The sequence below is a fragment of the Mustela putorius genome, unplaced genomic scaffold, assembly GCF_011764305.1.
Source record: "Mustela putorius furo isolate JIRA1106 unplaced genomic scaffold, ASM1176430v1.1 tig00001149_pilon_pilon_pilon, whole genome shotgun sequence".
Lineage (NCBI taxonomy): Eukaryota > Metazoa > Chordata > Mammalia > Carnivora > Mustelidae > Mustela > Mustela putorius.
In genome coordinates this window covers 238,047-254,046 of record NW_025421595.1, presented here as the reverse complement: position 1 = coordinate 254,046, position 16,000 = coordinate 238,047, and the positions used below count along the sequence as shown (strand labels likewise).

General features: G+C 36.2%; 1 protein-coding gene across 7 annotated transcripts in view; it reads left to right on the top strand.

The window, feature by feature from the left end:
* LOC123394021 (zinc finger X-chromosomal protein-like) overlaps window positions 1-15,138 on the top strand; it is a 61,246-nt gene extending 46,108 nt beyond the window's left edge. For all 7 annotated transcript variants that reach the window (XM_045087454.1, XM_045087450.1, XM_045087456.1 and 4 more), the window contains 5 exons: window positions 8,276-8,425; window positions 9,271-9,414; window positions 9,771-9,926; window positions 10,367-10,507; window positions 11,428-15,138. In XM_045087454.1, the coding sequence (XP_044943389.1) occupies window positions 8,276-8,425; window positions 9,271-9,414; window positions 9,771-9,926; window positions 10,367-10,507; window positions 11,428-12,611 (1,775 nt within the window). In that variant the 3' untranslated portion in view covers window positions 12,612-15,138. The remainder of the gene's footprint in view (window positions 1-8,275; window positions 8,426-9,270; window positions 9,415-9,770; window positions 9,927-10,366; window positions 10,508-11,427) is intronic.
* The last annotated feature ends 862 nt before the right edge of the window (window positions 15,139-16,000 follow it).

The window sequence follows — 16,000 nt, the reverse complement described above, 5'->3', positions numbered from 1 at the left end:
ATTAAGAAAAGTTTTTGTATATTAGACTAGAATTGATGCCTTTTTAAATAAGGACTCTAAAAATGTATTTAGAACATTTTTAAGCAGTTTTCTAACACTTTAAAGGAGCTAATACCATGCACTAAAAGGAGGTAGCAATTAAATTATTAGGGAGAATTTGATATCAAGAATTGTCAAATTATATTACTTAAAACACTTAATTTTGGACAAAAGATGTAAGATGTGCAAAGAAACAATAATCCTGACAGAAACACAGGAAAAAGTACAGTGAGTAGAAACTCGTGAGGAGAGGCACCTAGGTGGCTCAGTGGGTTAAGGCCTCTGCTTTCGGCTCAGGGTCCTGAGATCGAGCCCCATATTGGGCTTTCTTCTAGGCAGGGAGCCTGCTTTGCCTGCCTCTCTCTTTGCCTGCCTCTCTGCCTACTTGTGATACCTGTCTGTCAAATAAATAAATAAAATCTTAAAAAAGAAATCTTTAAGTAAAAAAAGAAAGAAACTCATGCAGAATCCTAGATAGTGAACTTAATAAAGATTTTAAATCCGCTGTTTTAAATTTGTTCAGAGAGCTAAAGAAAACCATTGTAAAGAACTAAAGGGGGGCACCTGGGTGGCTCAGTGGGTTAAAGCCTCTGCCTTCAGCTCAGGTCCTGGGATCCTGAGTCCTGGGATCAAGCCCCACATTGGGCTCTCTCCTCAGTGGGGAGCCTGCTTCCTTTTCTCTTTGTCTGCCACTCTGCCTACCTGTGATCTCTGTGTCAAATAAATAAATAAAATCTTAAAAAAAAAAAAGGAAAGTATGAAAATGATGTCTCACCAAACAGAGGATATCAATAAGGAGAAACTTAAAAAAAACTGAATAGAAATTCTGGACCTAAAATAAAAAGACTAAAATACCAATTTAACCAGAGGGCTCAAAACTGAAAGGCAAAGAAAGTGTGTATCAGGTGATATTAATCCACTCTGAGAAGAAGGAAAGAAAAGAATGAAGAAAAATTAATGTAGCTTTTTAGACCTGTCTGTATGCATACTAGCATAGACAGTCCCCAGAAGGAGAGGAATGAAGTAGAGCAAAAATGGAAATGGATTGAAAGAATATCTCAAAAAGTAGTAGGTGAAAATTTCTGAAATGTGATGAAAAATATTCATCTATACATACAAGCTAAGAAGTTTGGTGAACTTTAAATTATCAAAAGTTTACAAAGAATTCTTGAAAGCAAGACAGAATTGACTCATCACATCCTCAAATGCTCCTTCCTCAAAGAGGTGAGAGCTCTTTTCTTCTTAAAAACATGTAGACTTAAAAGGCGATATATTTATATTCATATATTGAGGTGATATATTCAGATGATCTGTTCAGCAGGTTGAAGGAAATAAGTCTAATACATTTACATATTATATGCTATATATAATATATATACTCAACTAAGAAGTATCTAGCTAAAACTTTAAAAATCAAGTGAAACTAAGATATTCCTAGGTAAACAAAAAAAAGCTGCAGTAACCCAGATGAAACATGGCATAAGGACAGACATAAAAGCCCATGAAATAGAATTGAGAGTTGAGAAATAAACCCATACATCTTCTAACCAGTTGAGTTTTCACAACTTGAACTTTTCATAGCTTAAAGAGGAATAGCCTGATTTTTCAACAAATGGTGTTGGGATAACCGCATGTTCACACATGAATGAATAATGTTGGGCTGCTACCCTGAGATATATAAAAAACTTAAAACCAATCAGAGATATCTGTAGGAGCTAAAATTGAAAACATTTTAGGAAAAAGGTAGGTGTAAGTATTCTCGAAAGTAATGGTTGTTAAGATAGGTGACCAAAAGCACAAGAAAAGAAAAAAATGCATATATTTATCATATTTGAAAATACTTCTTTTCCAAAAATACTATGAAGAAGTGAAGTGATAACAGAATGGAAGGAAATATTTGTAAAGCTTATATCTAAGTGTCTAGGAACTGGAACATATAAAGAATCTCTGCAACTCAGAAATAAAAAAGCAAAGCAATTAGAAATGGAAAAAACCTTGAATACACATTTCTCCAAAGAAGAAAATAAGTACATCAAAGATGCTTATCATCATTAGTCATTTGGGGGATGCAAATCAAAACCATTAAAAATGAGTTAACCTCTTCACATTCTCTCAGATGGGTATTCTAAAAGATGGGAAATAAGTTTTGCAAGAAAGGGGATATTAGAAGCCTCAAAGTGGGATTGGTAATATGAAATTGTTTACCCACTTAGGGAAGATTTTGTAGTTCTTTGAAAAGTTAAACATTGAATTACAGTATGACTCAGTTATTGCTCCTAAGCATAGACCCAGGAGAATTAAAAAGATACCATAAAATAGTTGCTATACAAATATTCATAGAAGCATTATTTTTTTTTAGGATTTTATTTTAATAAAGATTTTTATTTATTTATTTGGCAGGCAGAGAGAGAAGTGGAAGCAAGCTCCCTGCTAAGCAGAGAGCACAGTGTGGGGCTTGACCCCAGGGCCCCAGGATCCTGACCTGAGCGAAGGCAGAGGCTTTGCGCCACTAAGCCACTGAGGGACCCTAAGATTTTTTTTTTTTTTTTAATTTATTTGTCAGAGACAAAACAAACAGAGGCAGGTGGAAGCAGAGGGAGAAGCAGACTTCCCCCTGAGCAAGGAGCCCTGTGCTGGACTCCATCCCAGGACTCTGGGATCATGACCTGAGCCGAAGGCAGATGGTTAACTGAGGCACCCAGGCTTCCCATTTATAGCAGCATCCCAATAGCCAAACAAAAATGGAAACAGCCCTAATGTCTTCAATTGATGAATTGATATTTTAGATGTAATGTCATCATCCGGTGGAATATTATTTGATCATAAAAAAAATGAAGCACTGATACATGCTACAAAACAGGTGAACTTTGAAAGTAACAGGTATGGGGCACTTGGGTGGCTCAGAGGGTTAAACCTCTGCCTTCAGCTCGGGTCATGATCCCAGGGTCCTAGGATCGAGCCCCGCATCGGGCTCTCTGCTCAGCAAGGAGCCTGCTTCCCCCCTCTCTCTCTGCTTACTTGTGATCTCTGTCAAATAAATAAAATCTTAAAAAAAAAAAAAAAAAAAGTAACAGGTCTGGGGCACCTGGGTGGCTCAGAGGGTTATGCCTCTGCCTTTGGCTCAGGTCACGATCTCAGGGTCTGGGATCGAGACCCACATTGGGCTCTCTGCTCGGGAGGGAGCCTGCTTCCCCCTCTCTCTCTCTGCCCTCCACTCTGTCTACTTGTGATCTCTGTCAAATAAATAAAATACTTAAGAAAGAAAGAAAGAAAGGGGTATTTGGCAAGTCTGAAAGAGGTATATCTATAAAGTTAAAGAGTTGAGGAATGTTTACGTAGGTAGTCTAATTGTGGAATAAGTTCTGGAAAGGGAGTTAGCCAAAGAATGTTAGAGGTATTTTTAGGGGGTGATGGATATAATCTGTAATTAGATGGTGATGATGGTTGCAAAGTATGTGAATTTACTGAAACCCAGTAAAGCTCTAGTTCTTTATTACTACATTTTTTTTCTAAGATTTTATTTATTCTTTTGCCGGAGAGAGCACAAGCAGGGAGAGCAATAGGCAGAATGAGGAGGAGAAGCAGCCTTGCCACTGAGCAGGGAGCCTGAAGATACTACATTTTTTAAAAAGGCAGTTGTGTAGAAATCGCTTCCTGATGTCTCAAGATATTTATTATCCAGAGTTTGTTTATTTTTAGACTTTAATTTTAATTTTATTTATTTATTTTTATTATTTTTTTTTAAGTTTTTATTTATTTGACAGAGATAACAGTGAGAGAGGGAGCACAAGCAGGTGGAGTAGGAGAGGGAGAAGCAGGCTTCCTGCTAAGCAAGGAGCCTGGTGGCGAGGCTTGATCCCAGGACGCCAGGATCATGGCGCAAGCCAAGGCAGATGCTTAATGACTGAACCACCCAGGCACCTCTAGACTTTAATTTCTTTTTTGGGGGTAAGATTTTATTTATCTATTTGACAGAGCGCATAAGTAAGCAGAGTGGCAGGCAGAGGGAGAGAGAGAAGGCTCTCTGCTGAGCAGGGAGCACTATGAGGGGCTTAATCCTAGGACCCTGCGATTATGACCTGAGCCCAAGGCAGCCGCTTAATTAACTGAGCCCCCCCAGGCGCCTCAGACTTTAATTTTTAATGGTAGTTTTAAAGCCATAGTGAGATTTACATGGTAAAATGACATTTAAGATTTGTAGGTTTTTTAAAGTTGCTTTTATAATATTTCATTGAGATAATTTTAGTAGTTTAATTAGTGGGATACCTTTCCAAGGTGAAATTTTCAAGATGAATTCTAATTTTCTCTAGAAAAGGATTAACTGTGCTGTTCTCAGGTAGACCTAACATGTGAATGTGTTTTTCATATTTAGGAGCACACAGATCTTTTATAAGCTATAGGAAAATATGTAACATTTTTTAAGTTCCATCATCATTAAGTGGTGAGGTCTTCAGGAGTTTTATTTTACCATTACCCACAAACTAATATTTCTATGAGCATCTTGTGTGACCTTGTAAACACAAAATACTAAGATTTTTCAGTACATACTTAGAGTCACTATTACAAAGTTTCCAAAAGAGGCCGGCTTACCTGTAGTCTCAGACTCCTCAAAGATGAGTCCTTTAAAAAAGTTTTAGATTTATTCAGAACTCTCTTGCCTGAATGCTGAGATCTCTGTCCTCTAATGCTACCTGTTTGACATATTAAAGCTACCTTTAAGAAAATGACTTAGCTCAGTCTGCAGGATAGGTCAGAAAACATGTAGTTAGCTTTGAAAACAAGACTAAGTATACATAAGGTCAGAATTAAGGACAGGATGGTGGTTTTACCAACAAACTATATAAAACATAGGTAACTATCCTTGCCTCCTTCACTTTGTATATGGCTGAAGATACTAGTCAGAATGTTTTACTGGTATAACCTCCAGTTCTACCCTCTTTTCCCTAACAAGGTAACTATTAGATCTATTGATTTGCCCTTGAGTCTCAAAAGGAAGAGTGTTTTTCTTCTTTAGTTTTTAAGGATCCTTTCTTCATCCTTGTTCCTTGTTTTTTCTTTTCCCTTTCCCTCTAAGATCTTGATTCTATAATTTACAATGTCCCTGACCTCAGGCCTCTTACTTTCTTTTTTTTTTTTTTTTTTTAAAGAATTTATTTATTTATTTGACAGAGAAAGATCACAAGCAGGCAGAGAGGCAGGTAGAGAGAGAAGGAAGCAGGCTCCTGGCTGAGCAGAGAGCCTGACACGGGACTCGATCCCAGGACCCTGAGATCATGACCCGAGCCGAAGGCAACGGCTTAACCCACTGAGCCACCCAGGCGCCCCTTACTTTCTTTATTATTCCCAAATTATGAGCATACTTAAGTATTTTTATCATTGATGGAGTTACCTCTTTGATCCTGCAATCCATTCTGACTATTCCTTTATTCTCCTTTTTTTGCAGTAAGCTTCTTAAAGGATTTTTTTTTTAAGATACTATTTATTTATTCGATAGAGTACATGCAGGGGGAGCAAAGGCAGAGGGAGAGGGTGAAGCAGGCTTTCCAGTGAGCAGGGAGACCAAGATAGTGCTAGATCTCAGGACCCTGGGATCATGACCTGAATTGAAGGTAGATTCTGTTTTGTTTTGTTTTTTTAAGATTTTATTTATTTATTTGACAGAGATCACAAGTAGGCAGAGAGGCAGGCAGAGAGAGAGAGGGGGTAGCAAGCCCCCTGTTGAGCAGAGAGCCCAATGCAGGGCTCGATCCTAGGTCCCGGAGATCCTGACATGAGCCAAAGGCAGAGGCCCAACCCACTGAGCCATTCAGGCGCCCCTGAAGGTAGATTCTTAACCAAATGAGCCACGCAGGCACGCCTGCATTAAACTTCCTAAAGAAATTAACATCCGTCTTCCATAGAATCCTCAGCCTACTTGAGTCTGACTCCATATAGCATTCACTAAAATATTTTAACCAAGAGTATGAATGACTTCCAGGTTAGTACAAGCCACTGCAGATGTTCCTCCTTCACTTTGTACTTATTTTAGGATTTTCTATATTTGTAAGATTTTAGGATGCTGCTTGAAAGCATTTTTGTGCATATGATATATTGGCATGGAAGGATCTTGATTTCTAAGTAAGAAACTAAAATAAAGTGTTAAGTGTATTTTTACTTTCTTTCAGTGTTGGCTTTTGAAAGACAATTCATCTTAATATTCTATGTAAGAATATTCTTTGTTATTCTGTGAAAGAATTTTGACTAGGCAAATGGAATTTTTGAATCTTTTAAGGTTACTTATGATTCGTGGATTTCTTTTGAATTCTGACTAGAATCACTGGATTTACTTGTTGTGGTATCTTACCCTAAACGTTCAACTTTTCTAAACTGCAGAGTTTGCTCTATTTTAAAATGCTAGTGATGTTTTTAACACCACCTTTACAACTTAGTGTAAGTATTTTGCAGTGTGTGTATTAATAAATGCTAGCTATCTTATTAGTGCACTTTTTTTTTTTTTTTTTTTTTTTTTTTTGTAAAGATTTTATTTATTTATTTGATAGATCACAAGTAGTCAGAGAGGCAGGCAGAGAGAAGGGGCGGGAAGCAGGCTCGCAGCTGAGCAGAGAGCCCAATGTGGGGCTTGATCCCAAGACCCTGGGATTATGACCTGAGCCAAAGGCAGAGCCTTTAACATACTGAGCCACTGAGGCACCCCTTATTTTATCACTTTATCTTTTTTTAAAGTTTTTATTTAAATTCCTGTTAGGTAACACAGTGTAATATTAGTTTCAGATTTACAGTGTGGTAATTCAAAACTTACATACAATATCTGATGCTCATCACACAAGGGGTCCTTGATACCCATCCCCCATTTCTGTTACCCCTACACCACTTCCCTTTCTGTTAGATTATAAACTTTGAGTCCATAACTTTTTCATATTTGTACTTCCAATAACTTACCTAGCCCAGAGTCTAATTACTGTTATGATGCATTGCTGAATTGAATAAAACATTAATGTCCAATCATAAAGATAGAATACATGTATTTTTATCACATCTAGCAGGGGAACACCAGAAAGGGAACTAAAAGGAAAATGAGAAGACTTGCTAGGTGAATGGAAGACAAATTATACTTTCTGGGCTTTGGTTTCTTCTCTGCTTTGTCTGCCGTTACAGCAGCCAGGCCAGTTTTATCTGGAGCAAAGTGAACATTTCTGCGCTTTTTCTCTAATATATTCAACATCAATAAATCCAACTTTGTGAGAAGTTAGATCATACTGGCCAAGTTTTCATTCATTAGTCTTTTCCTCACTTTGATCTGTGCCAGAGATATCATTGGATAGCTGTTGTGGGTAGCAGTGGATAAAAGATTACATTTCATAGGAATTATGCTTTTGGTATTTTTCCAATCCAAGTCTGCTTCTTTGGGACATTATTTTCAGGTTTCCCAATACTAAGCATAATACTGTATTTCATTAGCCTCTTTTATAAAGAATAAATTACGAAATGTTTGTTCTGTATCCCCTGAATCTCCACTGTCATGAGCCATGTGTGTCTATATTGGTATCTTTTTTTTTTGTCAAAAATGTAATAATGACTACGTTCATTAAGGTATTTGAGAACACTGTATATTTAAGTATACATTTGCTGCATTTGCCAGCAATGACTCAGACTCAGTTTTATGAACTCAAGTGTGTGCCTCATTCAAGTATATACCATGTTTGTGTTTGTGTGCAGCTTTAACTTTAAATATTTTGATAGTAGAATTTACATTGACCATTGCAATGTATGTTTCTGAATGTATTTTGATTAAAAAAAAATTATACTAAGAAACAGATAAGACCACACATAATGGTCAAAACACTAATAAGACAGTGCTAAGAAAATGTATTAAGACCAGGATTTGGTTATCTTATCGTAAGACATTCTTCCCAAGATCTTTAACAATATAATAATCCTTTCATTTTATGGATAATAGTGTATGCAAAGATATAGAATATAATCTCATTACTTTTGTTAGTTTTTAAGGCTACCAGGAATTTGCTTTAAGGAAAATATTTTTTACCTGAATTTCTCATCCCACTTTTAGAATATTTGTAACATGTATTTGTTGAATTTCCTACTTTTTAAGATATGAAATCATTCAATTTCATATGAGTCAAATTAGAGATTGTATTTTTAAAACACTTTTCAAAAAGGTAGTATTTTATTTAAGTGTCTGTTACTGTTATTTATGATGTATTTCTTCGCTTTTCAGTGGATGATGCTGGCAAAATAGAACACGGTGGCTCCTCTGGAATGACCATGAACACAGAGTCAGAAATAGATCCTTGTAAGGTGGATGGCACTTGTCCTGAAGTAATCAAGGTGTATATTTTTAAAGCTGACCCTGGAGAGGATGACTTAGGTAAGAGGAAAGCTTCAGGATATTATTCATCCTGATCAGCCACTTCAACCTGAATTCTTTTGGGTGGTTTAGATTGAGAACATTTGAAATATTTTCTGAAGATAACATAAAAAAAAATTTTTTTTTGAAGTTTTTTTTTTTTTTTAAGATTTTATTTATTTATTTGACAGAGATCACAAGTAGGCTGAGAGGCAGGGAGAGAGAGAGGGGGAAGCAGGCTTTCTGCTGGGCAGAGAGCTCGATGCGGGGCTCGATCCAAGGACTCTGGGATCATTACCGAAGCCAAAGGCAGAGGCTTTAAGCCATTGAGCCACCCTGGTGCCCCTGAAGATTTTATTTGAGAGAAAGTGCACAAGCGGGCCAGAGGGTGGGGTAGGGAAGAGCAGAGGGAGAGGTATGCTTCCTGCTGAGCAGGGAGCCCAAGGCGGTACTTGATCCCAGTATCTTGAGATCATGACCTGAGCTGAAGGCAGATGCTTAACTGACTGAGCCACCCAGGCGTCACTGAAGATGACTTTTTTTTTTTTTTTTAAGATTTTATTTATTTATTTGACAGAGAGAGATCACAAGTAGGCAGAGAGACAGGCAGAGAGAGAGAGAGAGAGGAGAAAGCAGGCTCCCTGCCGAGCAGAGAGCCCAATGCGGGACTCGATCCCCGGACCCTGAGATCATGACCTGAGCCGAAGGCAGCGGCTTAACCCACTGAGCCACCCAGGCGCCCCTGAAGATGACTTTTAAACAAGGATTTCCATGTAGCACTATAAAAGTATATTAAATGTAATAAGTGAAACAGGTGGAAATGATGTTTTCAGATAAATTCTTGGAGCTGTCATCTTCCCTGATAGGTGGCACTGTTGACATTGTGGAGAGTGAGCCTGAGAATGACCATGGAGTTGAATTACTTGACCAGAATAGCAGTATTCGAGTACCAAGAGAAAAGATGGTTTATATGACTGTCAACGACTCTCAGCAAGAAGATGACGATTTAAGTAGGTGCCCTTTATGTGGGAGAAAATTCTGTTTTGTATACAGTTAATTTTTTTTAAATGCAACTAATTGAAGAAAGTAAACAGTACTATTGTAAATAGTATTGTACTGTCATGTACCAAAGAGGAACATTAGTGACTCTTAATGTATGCTTAGGATGTTAAATTAAAAATAAACAGTGTTGAAAGCCAAGAAAGGAATGGTTCACTCAACAAATATTTATGGACTATTTACTGGGTGAAAATAATTTAATAGGCATGTAACATTTGAAACTCTTTTCTTTGAATTCATGCAAGCATTTTTTCTGTCTAGTCTCTATAAACCTGGTCTTAAAGAATTCTAATGATTTTCTAATTAGATGTTGCTGAAATTGCTGATGAAGTTTATATGGAAGTTATAGTAGGAGAGGAGGATGCTGCAGTGGCAGCAGCTGCAGCAGCTGCTGTGCATGAACAACAAATGGACGACAATGAAATCAAAACCTTCATGCCAATAGCGTGGGCAGCGGCGTATGGTAAGTCACATACATAGTAGTGCATGGTTCTGGAACATGAATTTATTATTGAAAATGATTTCTATAGCTTCAGATTTCAGAAATAGGAAGTACCAGTATAGTGACTTAAAGATGGGAAGGATGATTATTCATAGTCTGCCTTTTGCCTTAATTTTAATAGGAATCTTCTTTGCCTATATTATGTAAGAGATAAATAGAAATTTTTTATCTTGAGTATATCTGGATCATGACTTTACCACTTGAGTGTCAAAATGCTATTAAATTTGGAAGCTGGGCTTTTTCTGTTGCCTAGTACATAAATTTGCCCTTAAAGCCCATTACCTGGATGGGGAATTTGTCATTCATGAGTATCGTGGCTTTTTGTTGTTCTAGTTCATAAAGAATCCGTAATTCTTTATAAAGAACACTGTGTAATTTTGTTTCTTAATATATGTTGTTAGGTAATAATTCTGACGGCATTGAAAACCGGAATGGCACTGCAAGTGCCCTCTTGCACATAGATGAGTCTGCTGGGCTCAGTAGACTGGCTAAACAAAAACCAAAGAAAAGGAGAAGACCTGATTCCAGGCAGTACCAAACAGGTAAGGGCGCACAAGTTCCACAGTGCAGTATGCTGTGCAAGCTCTGAGTTTAAATAGAGGTATTAATGATAGCAATTTAGCTGCTAGATCATATGTAGCTTTTGTATATTGAAGTGAAAAATAATTTTAAGAATTCAGTAATATTCATGAATGATTTCCTGGAATAAAAAGAAATGGGTTTTGAGTCAGACATTTAGGACAATAAAATCTGAGGGTATTTTGGTGGAAATAAAATTGCTAAAATTACATTATTTAACTCTAATGAACAAATTTAAGTATTTGTCAACATGAAGCAGGCACTTATTGAGGAGCAAGACAAATACTTCTGTTGTCTATTGAATAATTTCTTTCCGGTATAATCTTGTATACTACTTTGCATATTACAGTTTTTTAGTAAGTGGTTAAACTTTATTTGGCTTGTAGTAATAAAATTGAAAGGTGAACTTTGTTTTTATGAATCATGTTTTATAGATATCCAAATACATGTGGCTTTAAATGTCTATTTATTTATTTATTTATTTGACAGAGACATAGTGACAGAGGAATCACAAGCAGGGGGAATGGGAGAGGGAAAAGCAGGCTTCCTGGTTAGCAAGGAGCCCAATGCAGGACTCTTCTCCCAGGACTGTAGGATCATGATGGAAGCCAAAGTCAGAGGCTTAACGACTGAGCCACCCAAGCACCCCTGTCTGTTCATTTGAAATTGGGAGTGATATGGGTGGTTACATTGAATGAAGTTTCTGGACAAGATTCTCATCATTACTGGGTTTTGGTATTATCTCTTTTGTTGAAGAACAGTGAAAAGAATGTTAACTTGAGTATTTGTCTGATAATACTCAGAATAATCACTTTTAAGTGGTTGAAGAAAACAGAATGGAACTTGGCTCAGTCACTTATGGTCTTGTCTTTTCCTTTTGTAGCAATAATTATTGGCCCTGATGGACATCCCTTGACTGTCTATCCTTGCATGATTTGTGGGAAAAAATTTAAGTCGAGAGGTTTTTTGAAAAGGCACATGAAAAACCATCCTGAACACCTTACCAAGAAGAAGTACCGCTGCACTGACTGTGAGTACACTACCAACAAGAAAATAAGTTTACATAACCACCTGGAGAGCCACAAGCTGACCAGCAAGGCAGAGAAGGCCATCGAATGCGATGAGTGTGGGAAGCATTTCTCTCATGCTGGGGCTTTGTTTACTCACAAAATGGTGCATAAGGAGAAAGGAGCCAACAAAATGCACAAGTGTAAATTTTGTGAATACGAGACAGCTGAACAAGGGTTGTTGAATCGCCACCTTTTGGCGGTCCACAGCAAGAACTTTCCTCATATTTGTGTGGAGTGCGGGAAAGGTTTCCGTCACCCGTCAGAGCTCAAAAAGCACATGCGCATCCATACCGGCGAGAAGCCATACCAGTGCCAGTACTGTGAGTATCGGTCCGCAGACTCTTCTAACTTGAAAACACATGTAAAAACGAAACATAGTAAAGAGATGCCGTTCAAGTGTGACATCTGCCTTCTGACTTTCTCAGATACCAAAGAGGTGCAGCAACATGCTCTTATCCACCAAGAAAGCAAAACACACCAGTGTTTGCATTGCGACCACAAGAGCTCGAACTCAAGCGATTTGAAACGACATATAATTTCGGTTCACACGAAGGACTACCCCCATAAGTGTGACATGTGTGATAAAGGCTTTCACAGGCCTTCCGAACTCAAGAAACACGTGGCTGCCCACAAGGGTAAAAAAATGCACCAGTGTAGACATTGTGACTTTAAGATCGCAGATCCGTTTGTCCTAAGTCGCCATATTCTCTCTGTTCACACGAAAGATCTTCCGTTCAGGTGTAAGAGATGTCGAAAGGGATTTCGGCAACAGAATGAGCTTAAAAAGCATATGAAGACGCACAGTGGCAGGAAAGTGTACCAGTGTGAGTACTGTGAGTATAGCACTACAGACGCCTCGGGCTTTAAACGGCACGTCATCTCCATCCACACAAAAGACTATCCTCACCGGTGTGAGTACTGCAAGAAGGGCTTCCGCAGACCTTCTGAAAAGAACCAGCACATAATGCGACATCATAAAGAAGTGGGCCTGCCCTAACGGTCCCGCTACCGACATTTGTAGAGATGTTGGCCTTGAAGCAGGAATTTCATTTTAAAGCCAGTCTCATTCACATGCAATACTGTATATCGATTTATGCTGTGTACAAATAGAATTACTGCTTCTAGTCAACTTTTCTTTACATCTTACTTAATAGAGTGTTCTGGATCCTATTCAGTTTGTTCAGTGGCAAAAAGTAGCAACAGTGAAATTGCTTTTAAAAAGGAATCCCTGATTCTGTACTGAATTTTTCAGTCTTAGAAGTTTTATTATTTATTTAAGTATCCACTTTATATACATTGATGGTACTTCTAAGACCACCTAAAGATAAAAAAGAACATAGGATTGGTAATTCTAAAAGTATTTACTTTGACTCATTTTTCCTTCATAAATCTTTCATATTAAATGGGAACATCTGCTAATGGTAAACAGATTTTACTGTTGGGTCTAATCATTATATGAAAGTAATTTTCTTATCTTGCTTAATTTTTCAGACTGTGTGACAATGACACTTTTCCATTTGAGTCTCTAGTATTGCTAAATGCAGAACATTGCTAGGTTTCTGTTTTTCATTTTGTTCAACAGACAAAATAAGCTTTATTGTGACTTTCTGTGTAGTACATCTTTTGTCAGCATAGCACACTTTCAGAAAGTTACTGAAAGGTTTTGCTTATTCCTGTTTGTTGTTTTTCTGTCCGTGTAGTTTTGTTTTGGAATACTTGTATTCTACAGATGAGACTTAACTGTGAATTGAGTTTTGGAATATTAGAGTTAAATGGTAGCTCCTAGACTGTTTTGCAACTGGATCTGTAAGTCTACTCCAGGTTTTATATGTGCCTGTGTGTTACTTGTTTCACATATTTACAAACACAATCCCAAATTTAAGTCTGTAATGAAAAGTATTAACTGTACAACAAAATGAAAAATCCAGAGATATATGAAAGAACATTTTGCAAACTTAGTATTCGTAAAGATTAAGTTAAACTTGAGGGGAAAGTTGGAATATAAGGATAGTGTATTTTTGAAGAGTGAAGGTATTTTCTTTAAACATCTTTAGGAGTTGGAAAAGACAAGGTATTTCTAGATAGAATATTTTTATATAATTTTAGCTTCATACCTTAAATTTTATGGAAAAGCTAATGAATATCTAACCATAAATCTCTCAGTAGTCACTGCAAAGCATGAAAAAGAAATGTCTTCTCACAAAGTAAAGATTAGGATTAAAAAGACATGGCTGCAGAAGATGGGTGCTAATTAAAATTGGCAAGTTCAGCCCTTTTTTAATTTCTTAGCAGATTTGAAGAAGATTAATTTAAGTTAGCTTTGATTAGAAGATATGTTTAAAGTACGTTATGAAAACGTGAGACTTTATTTGGAATATTACCAAGTCTTTCAGTTTTTTTTTTTTTTTCCAGAGTTGGAATATTTTAAGCAGTGAGTGAGTTATAAATAGATATAAGATGAATTTAAACAGTTAATTAGAATTTGGTTCGTGTTATATGAATTTTCAAAAATATAGGAAACACTTTTTGTTTACTTAAATTGGGTATTGCCACATATATACTGGCACATTATTCAAGAATAGAAATTTCTCTTCCCACTTGATAGCTAGCTCCCTTGCAACTTCATTGTGGTGCTGCCTTCTACTCTTACTATCTTCTGCCTTTTCTCTGTGCCACTAATATTCATATTCAGAAGTTGTATTTATAGGGTTAGGAATCTAAATATTGGGAGTTTTGAAGTTTGGATTAATTTAATCTTTTTAAATCAAGTGCTTTAGGCACATAAGAATGCCCGCCAAGCAACAGGATGGATTTGGAACCTCTTAAGCCTTTTTTACTCTCATACATGTTTTACCCATTTTTAGTATCCATTGTCCTGTTCTTAAAACTCTTTTGTGTGTGATAATTTTTTCAGTTTTTCTTCCATTTGGTTTTTCCTTGGAGTAATACAAAAGGAAATGTTTAAATAAAAGTTTACATTTAAGAATTTTAAAACATTCTTTAAAATTAATCCAGATAAATAGCTATTTAATTATACTTTAAAAGAAACTGAAAGATAAAGAACACAACACTTACATACTTTGTATTTCTCTCATAGTCTGGAGTCTTACATAATTGTTTTGTTTTTTAAGCACAATATTGAAACCTTTAAAAGGTAATTACTAGGATTTGGTCAAGTGAATATGATAAAACATTTGTTTTTATAAAGAAAATATGAAATTGTACTTACTGCTATGTACTGATATTAGTTGCAGGCTGTTTGGGTTCTTTAAAAAAATTTGATTAGCAAAGCTAATAAGTTTGGATGTTTCAGTTTAATGTTTTAAAGAGGTACAGATTTTTACAAGAACTTAAGTTATTGTTTTGTTGAAATAGCCTATTAAATATTATATATCTCTTCCTCTGTACACATTGTAAAATACTTAAAATACTTGATAAGAAATTCATATAGGAAGGTGTGACACTATTGTAAATGTGTACTTGAGAATAACATGCAAAAATAAAAATCAATATTTTCTTGTTAACTGGTGTTTAGTCTATTTGATATTAGTATTAAGGTAAACACTTTTTCATAAAAATGTGCAGTTTTGTTAAATTTAATGAAAAAGTTGACTATTTTCAGTTCTCCAATTCTTAAAATGGAATGCAAAATGCATAATTGCTTTTGATTTTGTGACTTGGATTCAGATGTTAAACCTATGAGTTTACAAGTAGTATTTTAGAATTGTAAAAGGCGAAAGATTTATGCAATCTGAAGAGAAACCAGAGTATTAGTAGTATTTTAGAATTGTAAAGAGCAAGTTGGTGAGTTTTTTTTTATCAGTATATATTCATGAAATTCGTTGTTTTTCTTTTACTTCCATAAAAGATTTTGTTATTTTACCATCTTCATTTCCTGAGGTCTTAGAAAATCCATACATGAAGTGATGTTTAGAGCATTTAAAGTTCATTTTAGTATAATTTCATAGCAGTTAGTGAAGATTATTACTATTATATCCACAGAAAAAGACCTGCTGTACAATTGTCTTTTGTGCCTAGTTTGGAGGACTGTAGTGGACACTGACACATTTTTTAGTTGGGTTAATGTCATAGTAAAAATCTGAAGTTGTATAAAAGTTATGAGAAGTTGTCTTACTTTGTTTGCACTGCTGTAATAAAATATCACAGACTGGGTGAATATGAATAATAGAAATTTATTTCTTAGACCTCTGGAGGCTGGAACAAAATCAGGACGCAGACAGATTCAGTGTCTGGTTATTGTCCATTTCCTAATTGAAAGATGGATCTCTGTTTCTTCATTTTTATGGTAGAAGGAGCAAAAGATTTCAAGATCGCTTTTGTCTCAGAGGCCTCCCCTCCTAATACCATCACATTGGGATTACATTT